The following is a 20822-nucleotide window of genomic DNA, read 5'->3' on the forward strand; positions in this document are numbered from 1 at the left end:
CACCCTGATAAGAGATATAGTTTCCCTTTCCCCTTCCTTCCCTAAAACGTGACTAATTAAAAACGATAGGGATAATCTCTATAGAAACATTGAACAAATTGCTTGTGGTGTTTCATATCACTATAGTAACGACAAATAGTTACCAACCTATTCAACTGTTTTAAGTTTCAGTTAGTTGATCTCTTAAAATGGAAAAGAAATTATTAAAACAACCGTCTAAAAAAGTTAAGTTGTGCGGTATAAAACTACCTCCTATAGAAGAAAGCAGCGATTGTGGTGTTAAAACAATATTAGATATCGATCCTCATTTCTATACATTAGTAGATGGACGGCCAATTAGATCAAACAAGTCAATTAACAAATATAAAAAAAACATTCGAGATATAGCGCTAAAAAGAACTGTGCATGGATTTTTAACCGACGAAATTTTACGAATTACCAAGGAAATTGACACGGAAAGAAAAATCTATAGCACTGCTTCGAAACATTTCGACGAATATCATCATAGTTTTGATAAATTTTTAGCAGATGATAATGACAAAACAATTGTCATTATGCGAAAATCCGATAACTTAGCTAAAGAACTGTCTAATCAAACGGAAGAACATAAACAGGCTAATTTCGAATTAGCTACCCTAAAATCTAAATTGCAATACATTGACGAGACTTTTCAAATTTTGGTGTCTTTTCAATGTTTTCTACATAGAGCTGCGCCCATTTTATGGCAAGAAAAGAACAATATTAATTTAAATATAGAACAGATGGAAATTATTGCTTATGAATCAGATATATTTAGAGAAGTAAACAAGAATTTAATAATATTACGTTTGAGTAAATACCCTGCGCCTTGTCTTTATTTTGCAAGCCCTGAACAGTTACTGCATGTTTTCGATATGCTGGAAAAACAAAATTTAAACTACCTTCTGGTAACCGAAGAACTGAACACTGAAAAAAATAAATTTCTTAAATCTCTCGGGTTTTTGAAAAACTTAATACACAAAGAGTTGGATTACATACAAGAGAAGGTTGTATTAGTGTAATGAATTTTTCTTTTTAATTTGTGTTATTTACTTAATATTTTTCAGGTACAAGAAATCGCTGAAATAATTTCCTTGAATGAAAAACGGGAAGTAGAACTGAAAGAGGCGTTTTTCCGAATATTGCATAATAAAATTCGTTACCTAGTCTCATCTAAAATGGTATTACAAATATTTAACTATGTTGAATTTGCTTACGAACAAGTAATAGCGCCGAATGATGCAAAATTAAGTTCATTGGATATGGCCTTGTCTCTTGAAACAGAATACAATAACTTAATGCTAGATTTATCTGCATTTGATTTAGATATTATTAAAACTATAGAGAAAGAGACTTATGAAAATGAAGTTAAGGAAATGAAAGAAGCCAAAAATGCAAATAAATTATTGAAGGACGTAGACAAGTTAAGCAAGCGATTGAAATCTTCTTATGAACCGAGAAAACGAAAGGAAATTGAATAACGATTATAATAATTTAAAAAAATAGTTATATATATATAATTGATTGGACAAAAGTAGTAATTGATTATATATAGTGTGACAATGTTATCATGATTAATTAATTATGTTTAGAAGTATAAAATCGATTTAATATTAATATTGATTATTACACCGTTGAATTTAAATGCCATCTAAAGGTAAATAGTGTGATATTAATAATATAATAATTTACATTTTCTTCGATTCTTCAATGAGCCTCAGTAAAATGCAAAAAATATTTTTAAATAATAACGTGATCCTCATGTTTAATACTTTTTAAAGCGAAAAAAGTTAACCTTTGACATTGATAGAAGTATGAAGTATTCAAGAACTTTGAAGAATTTAAGACATTCGTAAATTTCTTTGAAGATTTCTTTGGTGATTTTATGTTTTTGTGAATATATTTTAATTAAAAATTTAATTTAGATTATTTTATAAAAACAAAATAGAATGTCTTGCACAAAAGAGAAAGTGAAACCGATGGTTCCTTTAAAAACTTTAGATATTATTTTCCGTCGACGCTATGTACAAAATACTCAACATTATTTCGCCAATAGAAAACATGCTATGCCCGAAGATAAGATGAAGAAAAAGGCATTGAGACCTTTTCGAGTGCCAAGGTCTGAAAAGTTACTTTCTTATATAAAATATAGCGATCGTAAGGAGAAACTTATGAGCAGAAGTAGATGGATGCAACCATTACATTTAAAAGATAATCTTAGAATAGCTGCAACTAGAGATATATCCGAAAGACTTTTTATCGAAGAACCACCTGATGATGTAAGAGCTGTGGTAGAAATTCACCCTGAGTTTTATACAGTCATAGAAGGACGCCCTTTGCGATGTTTTGATGATATAAAAGTTTACATTAATAATATTCGAAGTTATGCTATGAATCGGCAACAAATTGGCTACCGACGAGATTTGATCTTGAAAATAGAACATAACTTGATAATAGAAAATAATGAACATGATAAAATTGTTGTTGGTTTAAAACAACATATTAAAAACTTTCAAAAATTTTTAACAGAGGATTATAAGAGATCTTGTGCTAGAGTTTCTAAGGCTGAAAAAGTGTATGCTGATTTAGTTGCCAAAAATTCTGAATTTCTTGGATATGCAACACAGATAACTATATTAAATAACATATTATTTAAACTCGATGCTATTCGTAGTGTGTTGAAGATGTATAGGAGCTACTTGATCTTTGTCGCACCACTGTCGTGGCGTCGATTATACGATGAGAAATTGAAAGATAAAATTCAATCGTTACAATTTGAAACTGATACGTTTAAAACGGATAATGATTTAGTAGACACTCTGGACATTGACAGAATGGTAGAGGTGGCAAAACAAGAACTACAAAACCCTTATCCACCGTACATTTATTTTAACCTTCCCGAGCAAATGTTATATATATTCAGAACAATGGAATTGCAAAGTAGAGAGTACCTAATACAACTTTCCAAAACAGGTTCTCCTTATAAACTTTTACAAGATCGAATTCAGCACTTAAAAATGGCAACGAAACAAGAACTAGATTATTTTCAGTTCTACATTGACAGCATCAACCATGAAATAGACAGAGAAAACTATAATGAAATACACTTGCAAAATAAGTTTTTCCGGATTCTCAACACAAACTTTTACGATAGTGTCGCAAGTCCAAGCACGTTAAAATTGAAAATTTGTATAGAATACGTTTATGAACAAGTGTTCGGTAAATGTGAAGAAGGTCATCAAAACTTGCAAGATCCCATGAAAATTTTGGAGGTCATGTATGAAGATTATAATTTACGTCTAGATTCATTAGATTTCAACATAGTTAATCAAGCACGAAACGATTTCTTTGCTCAAGATTTAAAAACAATGAAAAATGCATTTATGGCTCAGCGTGAATTGCGAGCTTTCTATGAAATGACTGTTGCTATGAATAAGGCATTTTTGCCTCCAGCAAAGTATAAAAGACCTGTTTTTAAAAAGTTTCTAGATAAAAAATCAAAAATTGCATTTGTTGAAGAAAGGCAAGATTCGCAAATGGAGAGTTCTGAAAAATCAAAACGTCAGAAGTATGCATTAAGTCAAGAGGAAAGAGACGGTTTATTGTTCTTCACAGAGTGGTGTGAAGGAATGAACCCAGCTCCATACTTGACTGAGTATTATACGTTTGTGAAACCTGCCTTTCATTGGGTACCCCGAAAATCTGTTATACCTTAATAACATATTCCTTTATTAACCAACTTCAAAAAAGGAGGAGGTTTCTTCTTAATATAAATAAACTGTATTATGTAATAAGTTTGATTACTGTATTATTTGGTACTATTCCACATTTCTACAATTAACAAGTTTTAACCGATTAATCTATGCTAATATTATACGGCTGGTGAGTTTGTTTGGTAGAACGCACTAATCTCAGGAACTAGGTACTGGTTCAAATTGCAAAATTCCATCAGTATTGAATAGTCCATTAATTGAAGAAATCTAATAGCATAAATATACGCTTTATACTACTACTATACGGGAGTGAAACCGCGATGTACAGCTCAAACTAAAACCAAAGTCGCAACAAAATAATGATCTCGGTCAAAATCAAGTGACGACTCATTTGATTTAAAAAAATGAAATTGAAAAAGTATAAGTACAAAGTAATAATCTAGAAGGCTTTGTTAATATTTATTATTATAAACAATTTTGTACGACTTTGATTAAAATGCTAAATGAGGAAGATAAACCTCTAACTATCAGTACTTGTATAACTAAAAAACGTAGGTATTCAGATAAATTGCTGGTTTCGTCTTCACATAAACAAAACGATGTAACGAAAAAGAAATGCAGTAAATTACCCAATGACGATTTGAAAAAATACATTTTACCGAATAATATACTTTTATCAATAGCTAAACTTAAAAAACCTGAATTTACTTTACCTTTAAAATATTACTGTAAGCAACAGGACAGAGATCAATTCAAACGAAAATTAACTATTGGTGTGAGTGAGAAATATAAAATTGTAAGCGCCGATCTGCGAAAGCGTTTATATGTAAGTAATCCGGTAAATGATATTAACTCGGATTTTGATGTAGATGCTGACTATTATAGATATTTAGATGGACGTCCATTACAACTTCATAATCCAGGTTTTAAATCATTTAGAGAATGCGTTAAACAAATATTGCACCTAAAATATGAGGTTGGAATAAAGAGAGATGGCATTTTCAATTTAGAAACAAATTATCGTAATGAACTTGATATTTACTCTTTGTCTGTGAAGAGGTTAACCGATCAAGCGAAATATTTCGACGCATTTATATCAGAGGATTATAAAAAATCTATGGAGTTTCTAGCTAAATGGGATAAACTTAAATTTCAAGTAGATTCAAAGATCAAAGAGTTACAAGCAACGGGCACTGAACAATTTTCTCTTAAGTCTAGGCTTATTGGCTTGGAATATAAGTACAGTGTTCAGTTAAAATATGGAAGATTTTTGTATTACTTGTCTCCGCCAATATGGCGTTTGAATAACAGGGAATTTGCCAGATCTGTTGAGATCGAAGCTAAAGGTTTCGATTATGGAAATTCCCATGATGAAGACACTTTTGCAATATTATTTGAGAAGATGCGTAAAATATGCTATGGCAATACAATTAGTCCAGCCCTTTATTTTACTCAAGCAAATGATCTCATGACTGTTTTCAATGAAATGGAAAACCAACAGCTGTATTACTACACACATATAAGCCATTTGGTTCCACTGATAAAGATGCTTAAAGAAGAAATAAAATCGTTAAAGGAAGTAATCTTACAGGAGTATGCAATGGTTGCTAGCTTAATTAAAAAATACGAAATTTTGCTATCATGTAGTGAAGAAAGGTGCACTGAATTAGAGCTTAAATTTTATAAAATATTATTTGGATTTTTTTACAATACAGTCGGTGTACCGGACTTTTTAAAATTAGTTTTACATTTAGAGTTTTGTTATGAAAAAATATTTCAAGAAAGACCGATAAATATAGATATAACCGTCATAGCAAAGTCTATTGAAATATTCTACATGGATTATTCGAAACAATTAGATGAAATCCGAAGTAACACTGTAAGACGTGCTATGTTGAAATGCGAAGAGACAGAACGTTTAAAAGTTGAGAAAGCGAAACTGGCTGCTAAGGAATTGCGTCTATTTCATAGATTAGAGCGGGAATTACTAAGGGCTTATGGAATAGCTGCCGACCGTGTTTACACACCGATTAAAAAAAAATGTGGTAAAAATAAAAGAAAACTTACGAGTACATCATCAAATAAGCTAATAACAAAACAAAAAGAAAGTAAATCGTTAACTGATGTTGAGTTTGAGTATTTGCGACTTTTCACTGACTGGACCGAGAATGAAGACCCAGTTAATTGTCTCCAATCTTACGTTTGATGACCACAAAGACGAGGATTTCTAATTCTTTTTAAGGTTAAAAAAAGAAAACATACTCTCATATATTGAAAACAGACTTTATTACGGGGATTTTTAAAAATAACATTTATGTATCACCATTAAACACAATACAATTATTACAATAGCGTTAATGATTTTTTTAAAAACAAATATAATAACAAAAAGTAGATACTTTACCTACTTATATAATTGTTTGGTATCTTGGTATTGACGAATAACTACATATTTGGAATTTACATATTTACAAGGTGAGTAACATAAATTCTGGTAAAAGCTTAAGTAAATCAATACATTGGTTATATTTATACTAAGTTATGCCTACGAGTAAATAAATAAATACCTAATTAATTTATCGCTATTAATAATCATGAAACGATAATGTATGTATGTCGTGATATTTTCGTTTGTATATTTTATCTTCTCCATTTTATTTATGAAGAATATTCGTAATATTTAAAGGACATCTTTCCATTAGTTACCAAAAAGACGGTCGCCGTAAATCCGAAATAAGAAGATTTTTTTCATGTAGTTAATTACAAGTACTAAAATATATTTACAGTGTGATATATACAAGAAGACATGGTTAGATAAATAATTTAACAGTCGAATATGTTCAATTTAGAATGAATTACATATACATTCCAGACTATGATGGTTTAAATATTTCATATTATAAAGTAGTACAAACGAAGTTGGAAAATTATTTATAAATACTCGAATGTAAGATTGAATAAAAAGACTTACTTTGGTATTTGGCTATTCATGCAAATATTAATGTGTCGTAAAAGAAGACTCCATTTAGCATAGCTTTAACAGTATCTATTACTGTTTTGCGAAGTTCATGGTTCTTGGTTCCCGAGTATTGTAAGAAGTTGACTAAAGGCAGGCGTCCACATATCTTCATCTTTCTACACAAAGAACCCTATGATTTGTCCGATACGTACAATGCGATCTGTGGACGCCTACCATATAGCGTATCAATTATAATACTTCAACGCTTATTTCTCTCTTTAACTAAATGACATTATTGTAATATTTTATCCTCTAGCTATTTTCAAAAGAAAATGACTAGTGGTTAGTTACAATTTATCAAAATATTCGTTTCCTTCAAAATGTAAATTTGAGCAACACTATGATGGAATATCTTCATAAGACGTTATATAAACCTATATTAAAACAATATTTGGTGTTCGATCGGACACTACTAATATCCATCCCGTGAGCATTATTTGACTCTTCCGCATCTCTTGACTAATTGTCATCATTTAGATTGTGCAAGTCGTTTATCTAACTCGCTTCTTTTGTAGCTTGGCTAGTTTTCTCCTCTTAAGTATCATCTCATAGAGTGATTCGAGACCTTCGTGCAGTCCCTCGCCAGTGATAGCACAAGCGGGCTGCACATGCCACGAGTGTGCGTCTCGTGAGCCGTGCGGCGACGAAACTAGTTCATGTAAGCCTAACAGCTTCTCTAATTCTCGCGGCTCCTTCGCGCCTGGCAAATCTTGTTTATTAGCGAGTACTAATATTGGAACGCCTGTGTTGTCTGGTGATTTGGCTGTACGTATCAGCTCCATTTTAGCTTCCTCCATTCTCTCAATGTCGACGGAATCTAAGACGAAGATTATGCCATCCGTGCATCGCGTGTACGATTTCCATAGAGGCCGCAGCTTCTCCTGTCCGCCGACATCCCATACGAGGAAATTGACTCCCTTCGACTTTCCTATTGTGCCTTTGACCTTCTCGCAATTAAAGCCTATAGTGGGGACGGTGTTTAGGTATTGGTCGAACTTGAGCCTGTAGAGCGCCGTGGTTTTGCCGGCGGAGTCCAGGCCGAGCATGACGACGTGGAGTGTGCCCTGGGTGGAGGGCAGCGCGTCGAGCAGGCTCGAGTTCTTGCCCATGTTTGCACCCATACTGCGTTGCTGCCGGCTGACTATCTAACACTTTCGTCTGGTCGCAACATGATGAGCGTACAGCGAAACCTGAAAATGAGAAAAAAACATATTAATAAACACATTTCTGATCAGTGGAAACGGAGTGTCACACATTTCTGATCAGTATCAGATCAGTACGAATAGATTACAATTTTTTTTTTTTTTACAAGTTAGCCCTTGACTAAAATCTCACCTTATGGTAAGTGATGATGCAGTCTAACATTTAAGCGGGCTAAATTGTTAGGAGGAGGATGAAAATCCACACCCCTTTCGGTTTCTACACGGCATCGTATCGGAACGCTAAATCGCTTGGCGGTACGTCTTTGCCGGTAGGGTGGTAACTAGCCACGGCCGAAGCCTCCCACCAGCCAGACCTGGACAAATTAAGAAAATCTCAATCTGCCCAGCCGGGGATCGAACCCAGGACCACCGTTTTGTAAATCCACCGCGCATATCACTGCGCCACGGAGGCCGTCAAAAATTACAATACGTAATTGGAGAGAAACGGCGAAGTGGCCAACTCGCTTATCGACTAAAATAAGTAAGCACCTATTAGTAGATTAAAAATGGAAACTTGCTTGCCGTGTCATGTTTATTATCTATACTAATATTATAAAGAGGTAAAGTTTGAAAAACTGTAGGGGGTAACCTCTGGATCTACCGAACCGATTTTAATTTTTTTTTTAATTTTCACGGGAACAGGAACTACGCGGGTGTAATCGCGGAGCGTCGCTGGTTCGTTCATATAACGCTAAACAGAAATTGGGTACAGAGACAGATTGCGTCCATATATCTCGGATATATTTCTCAATGATTGATAATTACAAAACCGAAATCCACGAAGTTGTAGCCGCGGGCAAAATCCAACGTCAATTTATCATTTATATGGTTAGTATGAACCTTAGATCCTCTCTTATGCTCAATTATTTTTATTATTATTCGTATGCTCAATTCAAGCAAGTATTAGCTTAAGCAGGTATGATTGAGAGAATCAAAAAGAATTTGACCATAACTAAAGAAATTCTCTTGTTTATTGATTGTTTGACAACCTCTATGGCGCAGTTAGTGATACTGTGGTTCTGAACAGAGAGGTCCTGAGTTTGATTTCCAGTTCGGGTCAGTTAAGGAATTAATATTTTCTTAATTGACTCAGGTCAACTCAGTGATATGCGCAGTGGACTTACAAGACGAAGGCCTTGAATTCGATCCTCGGCTGGACCGATTGAGGTTTTCTTAATTGGCCGTGGCTAGTTACCACCCTACCGACAAAGACGTACCGCCAAGCGATTTAGCGTGTGTACCGAAAGGTGTGTGGATTTCATCCTCCTCCTAATAAGTTAGCCCGATTCCATCTTAGATTGCATCATCACTTAGCGTCAGGTGAGATTGTAGTCAAGGTCTAACTTGTAAAGAATTAAAAAAAAAGGTCAATGGTGGGCAAAGACGATATGATGCCGCGTAGAAACCCTTAGTGGTATGGGTAGAAGGAATTTATAAAATCCTCTTACTTAGTAAGCTCGGTTCCATCTTAGACAAAACCGTCACTTAACATCAGATGCGATCGCAGTCAAGGGCTAACTTTGAATAGTAAAAAAATAAAGATCACTAGTAATTACTTAAGAAATTATCTCATTTACTACGGCATTTACTTGTTACGTAATCGAGCCTCGAAGACAAGCTCTGGCGATGTAGGCAGGTGATTTAATACATGACAGGTACAATCCAATAACGGTATTTGTAATCGTAACGGGCTGCGAGTGCCGACGAGACAAGATGTCGCCGAGACGCCCTTTATAGTGATTTCTCACAAGATAGGTATCTACGAGTACTTTCTCTAACAATTTAATGTCTGAAATTACTCTTTTGATCCAGATTATAGAATGGGAGATTGTAAGTACTGAATTTATTATCTAAGTTGCTATGTTTTAACGAGCTTAGGAGATATCTATAGTTATTAGTTAGTATTAGAAAGAAGAAATATTTTGTTTGTTAATCACAAACTGGTAAACGTATTAAATCTCTTTCGACGAATTATGATAAGTACCTACAGATATAGATTGTACCTTGGAGAAGGACATTATCACCATCATCATCATCATCATCATCATCATCATCATCATCAGAGGCGTCTTTGCCTGTGGTGCAAGGGGTGCGATGCACCCGGGCGCCGCGATCTCAGGGGCGCCCGAGTGTCCTTAGGTACATATTCCATTTAAACAGTGCTCAGCACGCTTAGGTACTAGAGAGCCCTAGGGTGATGATTGCACCCGGGCGCTACGTGAGTTAGAGATGCCCCTGATTATTATCACCTTTATCAGCCGATGAAAGTCAACTGTTGGACATAGGCTTAAAGACTTCCAAACTAACTAACTGCTAAATGTTGCTTGCTTGATGTCATCGTCCACCTAATAAGGCGTCGATCAACCTTCCGGTGTATCCCCCTAGCCAAGTGGCACGACGATTCTCTTTCTACGATCGCTAACGCTTCGAAAATTAGAAAGATGTATGGGAATGACAGATCTTGATCACGTGACCTGTCGATAGCAAACCACACATCTATCTAGTTTTTGAATTGATTAGGCTGGATAGTTATTTCAGCACTATGAGACCCCAACGTCCATTTGAATTAGGAATAGCGCCCCGCCCATTGGCCCCTTTCGCTTAGCAATTTCATGAGTTGTCGGTCAGTTTGGTCTTTCTGCGGATTTGCTAATTTCGGGTCATCGAACCCGAAATTAGCAGACGACCACAGCTCGCATCATCACCCGCTGAGTGACTCTGAGCCTTCTATGTGTCTTCTGATACTAAGTCATAAAAGTTAAAGTCAAAGTCTAAAGTCAAAATTCATTTATTTCAAATAGGCTTAGTTTACAAGCTCTTTCGAAACGTCAGGTAATATTAAATTTAAGATAATGGTGATAATAATTATTCGAAAACTTAAAATTAAAGTTACGAGGGTTCCAAATGCGCCTTGGTCCGGGAAGAGCTCACAACAAACTCAGCAAGGTTTATCCTTTTTTAGTTTATCAACGTTTAACAATAACCATTTAACATAAATAAATGTAGTCATTCATATTTGATTTGATTATTATTATACTCGTTTCCCTTTACTCATGTCAGTCACCGAGCAAATATCGTGGCAACCGCTAGTTTATAAATAAGTAGATACGTATAAGTTATTTATTCGTAGCAGACACTAGACAGTTCGAAGAGTTTTTTTGCACTAACTGCGCGCCGACTGAAACTCTGCTTGTTATTTTTGAAATTACAGGTCAGAGACCTCAGTGCTCCTCCGATAATCTGGCTTATTCAGTTATTCCATTCAATTCTACTATTTTCAACGAAATAGCATGAAAAACTTCGTTTGTTATTTGTTTTATAACTTTATTGCAGAAAAAATGCATAAAGGCGAAACTTGACATTGAGGATTTTTCAGCCAGTTTTTATTACTTTCTCATAATGGTTAATTGAAGAAAAACTGGCCTATATATAATTAAAGAAAAACTGGCCTATATTATATGGATATGGCACATAGTTCGAAGAGCCGATGGACGTTGGGGTCCCAAGGTGCTGGAATGGCGACCCCGCACTACAAAGCGCAGTGTTGGTAGACCCCCCACCAGTTGGACTGACGACATCAAGCGAGTCGCAGGGATTCGCTGGATGCAGGTGGCTCAGTATCGAGATGTTTGGAAGTCCCTACAAAAGGCCTATGTCCTGCAGTGGACGTCCATCGGCTGATATGATGATTATATGGTCTTCAATATATTTTACAATACAACTTGGAAAAAAATGTTGTGCTGGGATATGTGGAAGGCAAACCGCCACGAGGTAGATCTTCAAGCCGATGGCCGGATCTTCTTAAGGAAACAGGAGCCCGCATTTTTTACAGTACCGTCCAAATGGCCAGCGACCTTACTCGATTGAGAAGCATTATATACCAAAAGATGACTCGTCAAGGTGGTCACGATCCTCAGTCATGAGGGACCGACTGGGGAGAGAGATATTTCAATACTTACCTCCTACTTAGTATTGGTATTGGTAATATTGAGTGCTTAAAATTGTGATTCTAAGCAGTTTAAATGAAGCTAAAAGGGCTTAATCGTTCATACACACTGACACTCGTATAAAGTAGTAAATGACCAGCTATTTTCAATTGTAATTAATTAATGAGTTAATAAAATTAATCATCCGACATCACCATAACCTTGGTATGGTCAGATGTCAGATGATTAATCCCTCAGATGATTCCTAAACAGTTTTTATAATTTCGGATCGTTGGAATTTTTCGTTCTTTTGAAGTTTGGATTTTATGTATCATAAGACAAAGATTTATATAAAAATGTCATTGCATTAAAATGCTAAAAACCTAATGACAGTTTAGGAATGAATGTATAGGTAGCTTAGCTTATAGCTTCATAGTAGAGCAACTTATAGTCTGGCAAATTCGTTGATGACACTCCAATGATATGCGGGCGACGAGGGGAAAGTCTGCGTGGGTGTGAAATCGTGCGTGCGGGGAAGTGAGGTGCATCAGTCGTCGGTTTTTCATTCATCGCTACACGCTTATAGTCGCCATTTTAGGAATAACATATTTTACTATAAGTAGGTAGAATGATGTTAGAAGAAAAAGAGGTAGATAGGTTACATAAACCACATTCGATGTTTACAACTGGTACACAAAAAATATTTCAGCGGCGTAGTCATTGGCGCGATGACAGTGCAGCGACTGAGCTCAGGTTTGCTAATTAGCATAGTTTTAACGTGCCATTTGCGTATAACCTATCTATGTTTCTTCTAACACCATTGACTGTACCATTAACATGTATGCATTACATTACGCTGCGCTAAGTCATCGCAGAGTCGCTATATCGATCGACATCGGATTACGAGTGACCTGTAACATTCAACAGTCGAGACCTATTGACTAGGTCGGAGAAGTTTCGAGGCTAATCGAGCTAATCATTGGGTAACGAAGAATCGATCATGTGTGCATAGATATACGAATATGTATCGGTGGCGATGTGGAGGTGTATATGGAGCTTAGAGCCACCTCACTGCTTCAATGCAGCTTGGCAGGCTTAGAATGAAAATGTTTGATACTTTGACGATGATAGATAATGATCGGCACACACGCTTTAAAGTGTTCTCCGACGCTGTTTGGTTTGTGGGATGTTTCGGCCGTGGCTAGTACCGGCAAAGACGTACCGCCAAGCGATTTAGCGTCCCGGTACGATGTCGTGTACAAACCGAAAGGAATGTGGTTTTTCATCCTTCACCTAACAAGTTAGCCCGCCTCCATCTTAGATTGCATCATCACTTACCATTCAGGTGAGATTGTAGTCAAGGGTTAACTTGTACCTTGTAAAAAACCTCTTAACACCGGGCATAGAGTTTTAACTGAGAATTTCTGGGATGAATGAAAATCCCATTACTTCATATTCATAGGACTCGTACCCCGATACAAATGCGAAACCATAAAAGCTGTACCAAAGAGGCAGTTCATTTAGATACAACAAGTGAGTAATGAACAGGTTGTATCGTAGTTTCTAATTTAAAATTCGAGGTCATATAAATCGCAAATCAACCTTCTTAAAAAAACTGGTAATGCTACTTTTGTTTTTATTTGACCGATATAGAAGCTTTGATCGCATCACTATCGGGAGATTCCAAACTTCGACACTGTTATACAGTACAGCTCGTGCGGATTAACTTGACACCTAACTGTAATGATGTTTGTACTGTGTTTGATAGCCAGGTATCAAGTAAATAAGCACGGGTTAATACATATGAACAACTAGCTGACGCCGCGCGGTTTTACCCGCGAGGTTCCTGTTCCCGTAGGAATACGGGGATAATATATAGCCTTTCTCGATAAATGGGCTATCTAACACTGAAAGAATTTTTCAAATCGGACCAGTAGTTCCTGAGATTAGCGCGTTCAATCAAACAAACAAACAAACAAACTCTTCAGCTTTATAATATTAGTATAGATATTGTATTCTGTGCAGCAGGTAGGTACCTATTTTATTCTTGTGATTTGTAGTTTGTTTGAAAAGCCGATTGCATTTCTGTTTCTTTTATAGGGATTTCTTATAAAAAAATATAAAATATATCCTTGATGTTATTACCTTGTTTCTAGTTTTTGTAGTAGGTTTAGGTTGGTATGGTATCTTTAGGAAGTCTGTTTTTGAATCGGCCTTTGAGGTCAAAGAATTTTTATTTCTCTTAAAGAATTTAAGAAATCACTTACAGATAAACAATTATAAGTTAATAACTTTTTATCTGAGGTAGAACGAAAAAATTTTGTTCGTTCTACCAACAGAAATAATATACGATGTTCGGTTTGAAATCGTTACCACAGTGTAAGTGTTAGTGGTAATACCACTGTATATATTTTCTTAGTTTCGTTTTAGATGTGTTTAACGATTTGGCATTCTTCACATCCGCCGGTAATTTATTATAAATTTGCACGCCTTCAAATTTTATAATTATGTCTCTTTCAATTTTAAACATGTTTCTTGTTGTAATTCTTGAAGCAAATTGTAATATGTTTTCAATTTGTTTCTTTCCATATAAGTGATTCAATCATCGAAAATGTCGTCGGGGTCAACGCAGTCGAGAGAAAGCATGAGTTACGGGAGCCCTTTACTTTCTCTGTATGTCTTTAAGGTGGGGTTTCATTGATCCAGTGGAGCTGGATCGGCCATTGAAATGCATCTGTGACTGTGCACATGTTTCCTTACATTGTTCCGAAGAATATGTAATAAAAAGTGCTTTACAGTTTAAGGATTTGGTAACAGAGTGATCCAAACTGTATAGTTTTCTAACATATTTACTAGCGGACACTCGCGACTTCGTCCGCGTGGATATCAATGTATTTCAAGTCCTATTTCACCACTTTAGTGGTTGAATTTTAAATTACATTATATTTCGTATTTTTTTTTTACGATTTATTAGGCATCTTTAATCCGGTCCTATCGCAAAATTCGTCCTTAGTGGATACCTACTAACTATAAACTACCTCTGTGGCAAATTTCAGCTTTGTTAAGCGGTTTTCGAGATTTCGTGATGTGAATAACCTTTCGCATTTATACGAGTATATTAAGATTTACACCAACGATATTTTGTACTAGAGACAGAACACTAGCGCATCGAAAGTATGTGTATAAATTGTCTTAATTTTATTGTCGTTTATTAAATAAAGTTATTTAAACAAATAATACCTAAATATTGTTTACAATGTCGAGTAAGTAATGTAAGTAAACACAAAATTGTATATACGGCACTTACACAATCAGAAAAATAAAATGTGTGCGCTCAGTGGAGTCGCTGAATTCGAATCACTTTTTGCGGTGATTTTGTCACGTAACTTGTCTATAGTATAAAATAATCATTGACTTACACAATTACATCTGAGACTGGGTACATAATTTCTTATATTATGTAATATTAGATTGTATTAGAATAAAATATTATAAAATACGCTTTGTAGCTTAAGAATCTGTAAATCTGTTACCTCCCAAAGCTATAATGATCTTAACTCCATAGTTGTTATATTCACACATGGACTAGCGAACTTTTTTGTATAACTATTTCTTGAACGCAATACACAATGTATACAAGGTATAACTAAATCTTTTGAAGTTTTAATTAACTTTCATGTTTATTATGATTTTTCTGGGTTAGATCATATCTATTTTAGTTTCTAATAAAACGAAGCCACCTAAATTTAGAAGACATTCAGTAGGATTATGTGCTTTCTATTTGTATTGAATTTCTATTCTAAAGCGTGGGACGAATTTTGCTAAATAGTGTAGATACTGTAGGTAGGTGCTTAATTATGTAGATTTGCTATTTTCGGAACTTATTTTCGTTAGGTAACTTTGATCATACAAACATTGATCATTACAAATTAAATTCTTCGATCTCAAAACAACAGTGTTTTTGTAATTCCTGGGATTATGGTGATAATGTTTTGATTCTGTAATGATCATTAATGATAATGACAAGTCAAGATCAGACTGTTTAACGTGCTGTCCGAGGCATGTTAATATTAATAGAAGAAAATAATTGAATATTAATAAGAAACTAAACGCCTTTATAATATAAAATAATTTACCTAAATATAGACTTGTAATCTAAAACTTGTAAATTATTAAACAATCGCTTCGATTACAACTTTAATAAGAGCAAATGAAATACCTATTAGTAAGTTCTCCTCTCAAAGAAACTCATTTTCGAGGTAAATTTCTTTCAAATAGCAATCACTCCTGAAGCGAGAGTAAGCAGGATTAGAGTAGAGATGTCGGAATGCCTAAAAGTAGCGATATAATGTGATATCGATATTATTTTTTGTAATCATTAATGTTAACACAAAATGCTATTGTGTCAATTCAATTTTAAACATTAGGCACTCGTATTAAATCTGTACTAATATTAATAATGCGAAAGTAAGTGTGTCTGTCTATCTGTCCGTTACCTTTTCACGGCTAAAAGACTGAACTGGTTAAGATGTATTTTGGTATAACGGTAAATGGAACATTGGAGCAAAAAATAGAGCACTTTTTGACCCCAGAATAAAAATAGAAGGGAGTGAAATAAAGTTACAGTTTTAAAAAAATATTTATACATCATAAACGAAATATAATGTGATTGATGAATATGATATAAATATAATGTGATATTTATTCTACTTTTAATATAATCTCATTACTATGTATCAACAGCAACGTCAATACAATCACGAATTGTGCTTAGACAGAATATACTATGTATATGAAAAAGCGCAATATTATGTTATTTTCAGTGTGACGTCACGTCTTGAAGCTTTAAGCTATAGAAGCAGTGTGTATTGACGTACCAGTTTTAAAAAAATTGAATACTATACCTTATGAAACCTTATATAGATCATATTTTGACTGAAAAATATCGCGATATCGATACATTTCTAACAACCCTAGATTAAATAATGAACTGGGGTCACGACTATTAACCAAATGAGATTAGAATGTTATATTTTTGTCTATTTAATCTGGGTTCAAATGTAATCCGAAATTCATCTGGTTTGAAAGTATAAATATTTCTATTATTACAATAATTTATAAATGTAGGTAGGTACATATAAGCAGATATCTTCGTCACAACAGGTGAAAGTAAAAACCTGATCAATACATGAGAAAGTATTTAGTGTCATTTATATTGCCATAAACAAGAAAGCGGCGGTACGGGATACCGTTAAGCTTTTTGGTATATGTGAATGAATAGAAAATTCCGCAATCACCTACGGAATTTTACTCACCATATCAACGAACAATAGAGGGGGGTTGGTATGTAAAATATAAATACAAAAAAAAAGTACATAATTTAAAATATATAAGTTATGATACAAATATTCGTCGTCGTTCGTCGTTATCAACCCATATACGGCTCACTGCTGAGCTCGAGTCTCCTATCAGAATGAGAGGGTTTAGGCCAATAGTCCACCACGCTGGCCCAAAGCGGATTGGCAGACTTCACACTCGCAGAAAATTAAGAAATTCTCTGGCGTGCAAGTTTCCTCACGACGTTTTTCCTTCACCGTTTGAGACACGTGATATGAAAAGTTCAAGCATGCCCTCCGGATGACCGGATTCGAAGTTACACCCTCCGGAATCGAATTCAGAGGTCATATCTACTGGGCTATCAAGGCTCCAAGGGCTATCTTTAAAAAAAAAGTAGTACAGAAGTCGGCCGATGCTCCGTCATCCGTATGCGAGGCGTGTGCGACCTGTCGCGCCGGTACGCATGACCCAGCCCCAGATAGTGTTGTAACCTACTGTCGAGTGTTCCGCTACCAATTGTAGCCTTCCGCTCGGCTTGGATTACAGCAAGTACATTGACTTAGCGGCTTTTGACGTGGAAAGTGTAGTTTTAATCTTTTATTTTTATTTCTTACTGGCAGATACTGGGCGGTACGTTCCCATTGCTGTTTGCATAGCACCTCTCGTTTTGCATACCCTTAAACTGGTAGCTTTAATGTATACGGAGAGCCAGTGAGACCCAGATCTTCCTAATTTTATAAAAGCTGAAAGTTTGTCAGCTCATGCTCCTACTCGCACCATAAGTAAGTACGGTAGCATATGTTTTCTATGACGGTAGCCAATTATGGAGTTTGCATGGTAAGCAGCATGGTGGTAGCAGCTTTGAGAGGTAGCAGGTTTTAAGGATCCAGTCCAGACCCTCAACCGTCTAAGTATAAAGTCTAAGTAACTGGTGACTGGGAATATAATTTTTCATATTATGCTTACATACACTTAGACGGTTGAGTGTCTGGACCTCCTATTGCCACCACGGTACAAACTCCATAATTGGCTACCGTACTTACTTATGGTAGGAGCATGAGCTGACAAACTTTCAGCTTTTATAAAATGACAAAGGTCTGGGGTTCCGGGCTCTTAGTCTATTAATAGACTAAGAGCGGGTGGTCATGGAGTTAATCTCTTGTTTCATTTCACTTAATCACCCCATACTAAGTCAAAAGCAATTAAAGTCGATAGCTCTTAGCATCACTTGAATCAGTGCATTGAATGAACTCGGTCAGTGCATATCAAATCGAGACCACCGTTGCACGCTGCATGCTGCCCGGCGTCCAACGTAACGGCGCGGTCTAATATATAAGTGGTGCTTTATATTGCCTTGTACGATCTACGTTAGTTATTAGTATGTAAATTGTATGGCTAGCAAACGTTTGCAGTGGTAAAAGTTTCGCTCCATTAAGACTGAAACGCCGTTTGGATATATTAGAAATTCAGTGCTCCGTACGGACCTCTTTGCTAGTTCTTCTTCAATTTTTTGCTATAAAAGATCGAGCTGTCTAGCTCATTAGTACTTCCTACGTTAATGTTTTTCTGGGAGATACTTTTTTTTTAATAACTTAATAATCAGGCTAGAGTTGGGATTCCCGATTTGGGATGATGGTTGTGTTACTTCTCCCTATTGTCGGTTTTGGCCATTGACATTTAAATCAGTTGTTAGCGAATTTTTCAAAGTTAAACATTGTAACTCCAAGCCTGCTGGATGGTAATGGGACACTGATGACATTTTCCTGAATCTTCCTTATACCAACCAAAACCAAAGTCACCGAATTAACTTAACAAGGAAGAGCCGATGGACGTTGGGATTTTAATGTGCCAGACCTCGCTTCGGAAAGCACTGTGTTGGTCGACCCCTAGGTAAGCCGATGACATTAAACAGGTTACGTAGAGCCGCAGTATAGTGTATTTAAATGAGCGATTATGTCCAGCAGTGGATGTCCATCGGCTGATAATGATTATGATGAAAAGTTATGAATCTTATTAGTTAATCCATTTGATTATTGACACCACGATGTCATAGATGGAGAGACAGACTACTGAATGATAGACTTATACTATTAAGCGGATACACACTAAGTATTAAATCCTGCTTTTAATATTTTTCATGCAATTTAAATTTTCAGACGCAAAGGAGATTTTGCCTTCGACGTAAATGGATCCATTATACAAAGTTACGTTCGTTCGTACGTTGTAACGTTCAAAATTAGCGTCGTTATGGAATGTTCACGTAGTTACTCTCGAACTACGGAAACAAAGGATTTTCAAATAGAATTTAAAAACTTCAATAGCTTTCGTTGAGGTGTAAAGTTTGTCTCAGGAATAAATATTAATTTAGGTTTTAGGTCCAATGACAAAGAGAGGAAAAGTCGGAATGTATTTCATTTTCTCATCTAACTCTAGCTTAGTTGGTTGGTTTAGGTCTTTAAAAAATATTGTAAATTAGATTTAAATGCAAATTTTTAGTTAGTCAAAGTCAAGTTAGGTTAGTCAAGTGTCTGCCATTTAATTGTGGAAATCTACGTGAAAACTCACGAGAAAGAAGAAGAAGAAAAAAACGGAGAGGTAAAATGTAGGACCATTTTACCTCTCGGTTTTTTTATGATTTTGATACATTATCGTAGTTATCTTTGATAAACAAAATAATACTTAAGTTAAATTCCACTTACGTTTTAAAATAAAATAGAATGCCCGCAGTTACAAATCTCCGGACTCGTTCACTTCTTATACGTGTATCTGAAACAAAAGACAATCATATAAATTATCATGTCATAGAAGCAGGTACCAATACAAGGACTATATGAATACAACTGAGCCTACTTGAAATAAATGATTTTTGATTTTTTTTGACTTTGAACCGACTATTCTTCCAAGATTCTTTCGTTATCCTTCCAGTTAAATTCCTTCATCATTTTCCTCCCCTCCTTGTAACGATATCATCGTTACAAGGAGGGGAGCCTTTCTCCTATAACAAGGGAAACCTGGTCCTTTAGTGGGCGGTTAAATAAATAATAATAATGGTGATGATGATGATGATGATGATGATGATGATGATGATAAAGACAAGTTACAACTTATGTAGTGTAAGACTTAACCTTTATTATTAGCCTACTTTTAAATGCCGTGATAGTCATGTGAATACGACCTCTGTCTTTCTCTTTCGCTGATTCGGAGGTCGTAGTTTCGAATCCAGTCCGGGGTTTAAGAAATTAAATATCACTTGCCTCAAAAGGCAAAGAAACACATCGTGAGGAAACCTGCATACCTCTACGTGTGTGAAGTCTGCCAATCCACGTGGTGGACTATTAGTATTAGCTTAATCCCTCTCTGAGAGGGGAATGAGAGAAAAAAAAGAAAGGAAATACTGAGAGGAGATGCGAACTTAACAGTGAGCCCAAAATGGGTTGTTAGTGATGAGGTGGACTATTAGTGTTAGCCTAATCCCTCTCTGAGAGGGGAATGAGAGAAAAAAAAGAAAGGAAATACCGAGAGGAGATGCGTACTTAACAGTGAGATCAATATGGGTTGATAATGATGATGATGACTTTTAAATGAAGCTTGTTTAAACCAATATAAA

General features: G+C 35.4%; 4 protein-coding genes across 5 annotated transcripts in view; 3 read left to right on the forward strand and 1 right to left on the reverse strand.

Moving 5' to 3' along the window:
* Positions 1 to 180: 180 nt before the first annotated feature.
* On the forward strand, positions 181 to 1095 carry LOC112047447 (uncharacterized). The gene has a single exon (XM_052885719.1). It carries the CDS (start codon positions 189 to 191, stop codon positions 1038 to 1040), a length of 852 nt encoding a protein of 283 aa, XP_052741679.1. The 5' UTR covers positions 181 to 188; the 3' UTR covers positions 1041 to 1095.
* Positions 1096 to 1911: 816 nt separating this feature from the next.
* Positions 1912 to 3762, forward strand: LOC112047450 (uncharacterized). Its single transcript, XM_024084579.2, has one exon. It carries the CDS (start codon positions 1968 to 1970, stop codon positions 3732 to 3734), a length of 1767 nt encoding a protein of 588 aa, XP_023940347.1. The 5' UTR covers positions 1912 to 1967; the 3' UTR covers positions 3735 to 3762.
* A 226-nt stretch (positions 3763 to 3988) lies between these two features.
* On the forward strand, positions 3989 to 5937 carry LOC112047446 (cilia- and flagella-associated protein 100-like). Its single transcript, XM_024084576.2, has one exon. The coding sequence runs from the start codon at positions 4228 to 4230 to the stop codon at positions 5935 to 5937; it is 1710 nt and encodes a 569-aa protein (XP_023940344.1). The 5' UTR covers positions 3989 to 4227.
* Positions 5938 to 5998: 61 nt separating this feature from the next.
* LOC112047432 (ADP-ribosylation factor-like protein 4C) overlaps positions 5999 to 20822 on the reverse strand; it is a 93811-nt gene continuing 78987 nt past the window's right edge. For both annotated transcript variants that reach the window (XM_024084556.2, XM_052885720.1), the window contains 2 exons: positions 19915 to 19981; positions 5999 to 7940 (listed from right to left, as the gene is read on the reverse strand). In XM_024084556.2, coding sequence (XP_023940324.1) covers positions 7242 to 7871 — 630 coding nt within the window. In that variant the 5' untranslated portion in view covers positions 7872 to 7940; positions 19915 to 19981 and the 3' untranslated portion in view covers positions 5999 to 7241. The remainder of the gene's footprint in view (positions 7941 to 19914; positions 19982 to 20822) is intronic.

The sequence above is a fragment of the Bicyclus anynana genome, chromosome 15, assembly GCF_947172395.1.
Source record: "Bicyclus anynana chromosome 15, ilBicAnyn1.1, whole genome shotgun sequence".
NCBI classification, from domain to species: Eukaryota; Metazoa; Arthropoda; class Insecta; order Lepidoptera; family Nymphalidae; genus Bicyclus; species Bicyclus anynana.

Excerpts from the sequence above, each read along its gene's own strand:
- LOC112047446 (XM_024084576.2), top strand. The coding sequence starts at position 4,228 with ATGCTAAATGAGGAAGATAAACCTCTAACTATCAGTACTTGTATAACT.
- LOC112047447 (XM_052885719.1), top strand. The coding sequence starts at position 189 with ATGGAAAAGAAATTATTAAAACAACCGTCTAAAAAAGTTAAGTTGTGC.
- LOC112047450 (XM_024084579.2), top strand. The coding sequence starts at position 1,968 with ATGTCTTGCACAAAAGAGAAAGTGAAACCGATGGTTCCTTTAAAAACT.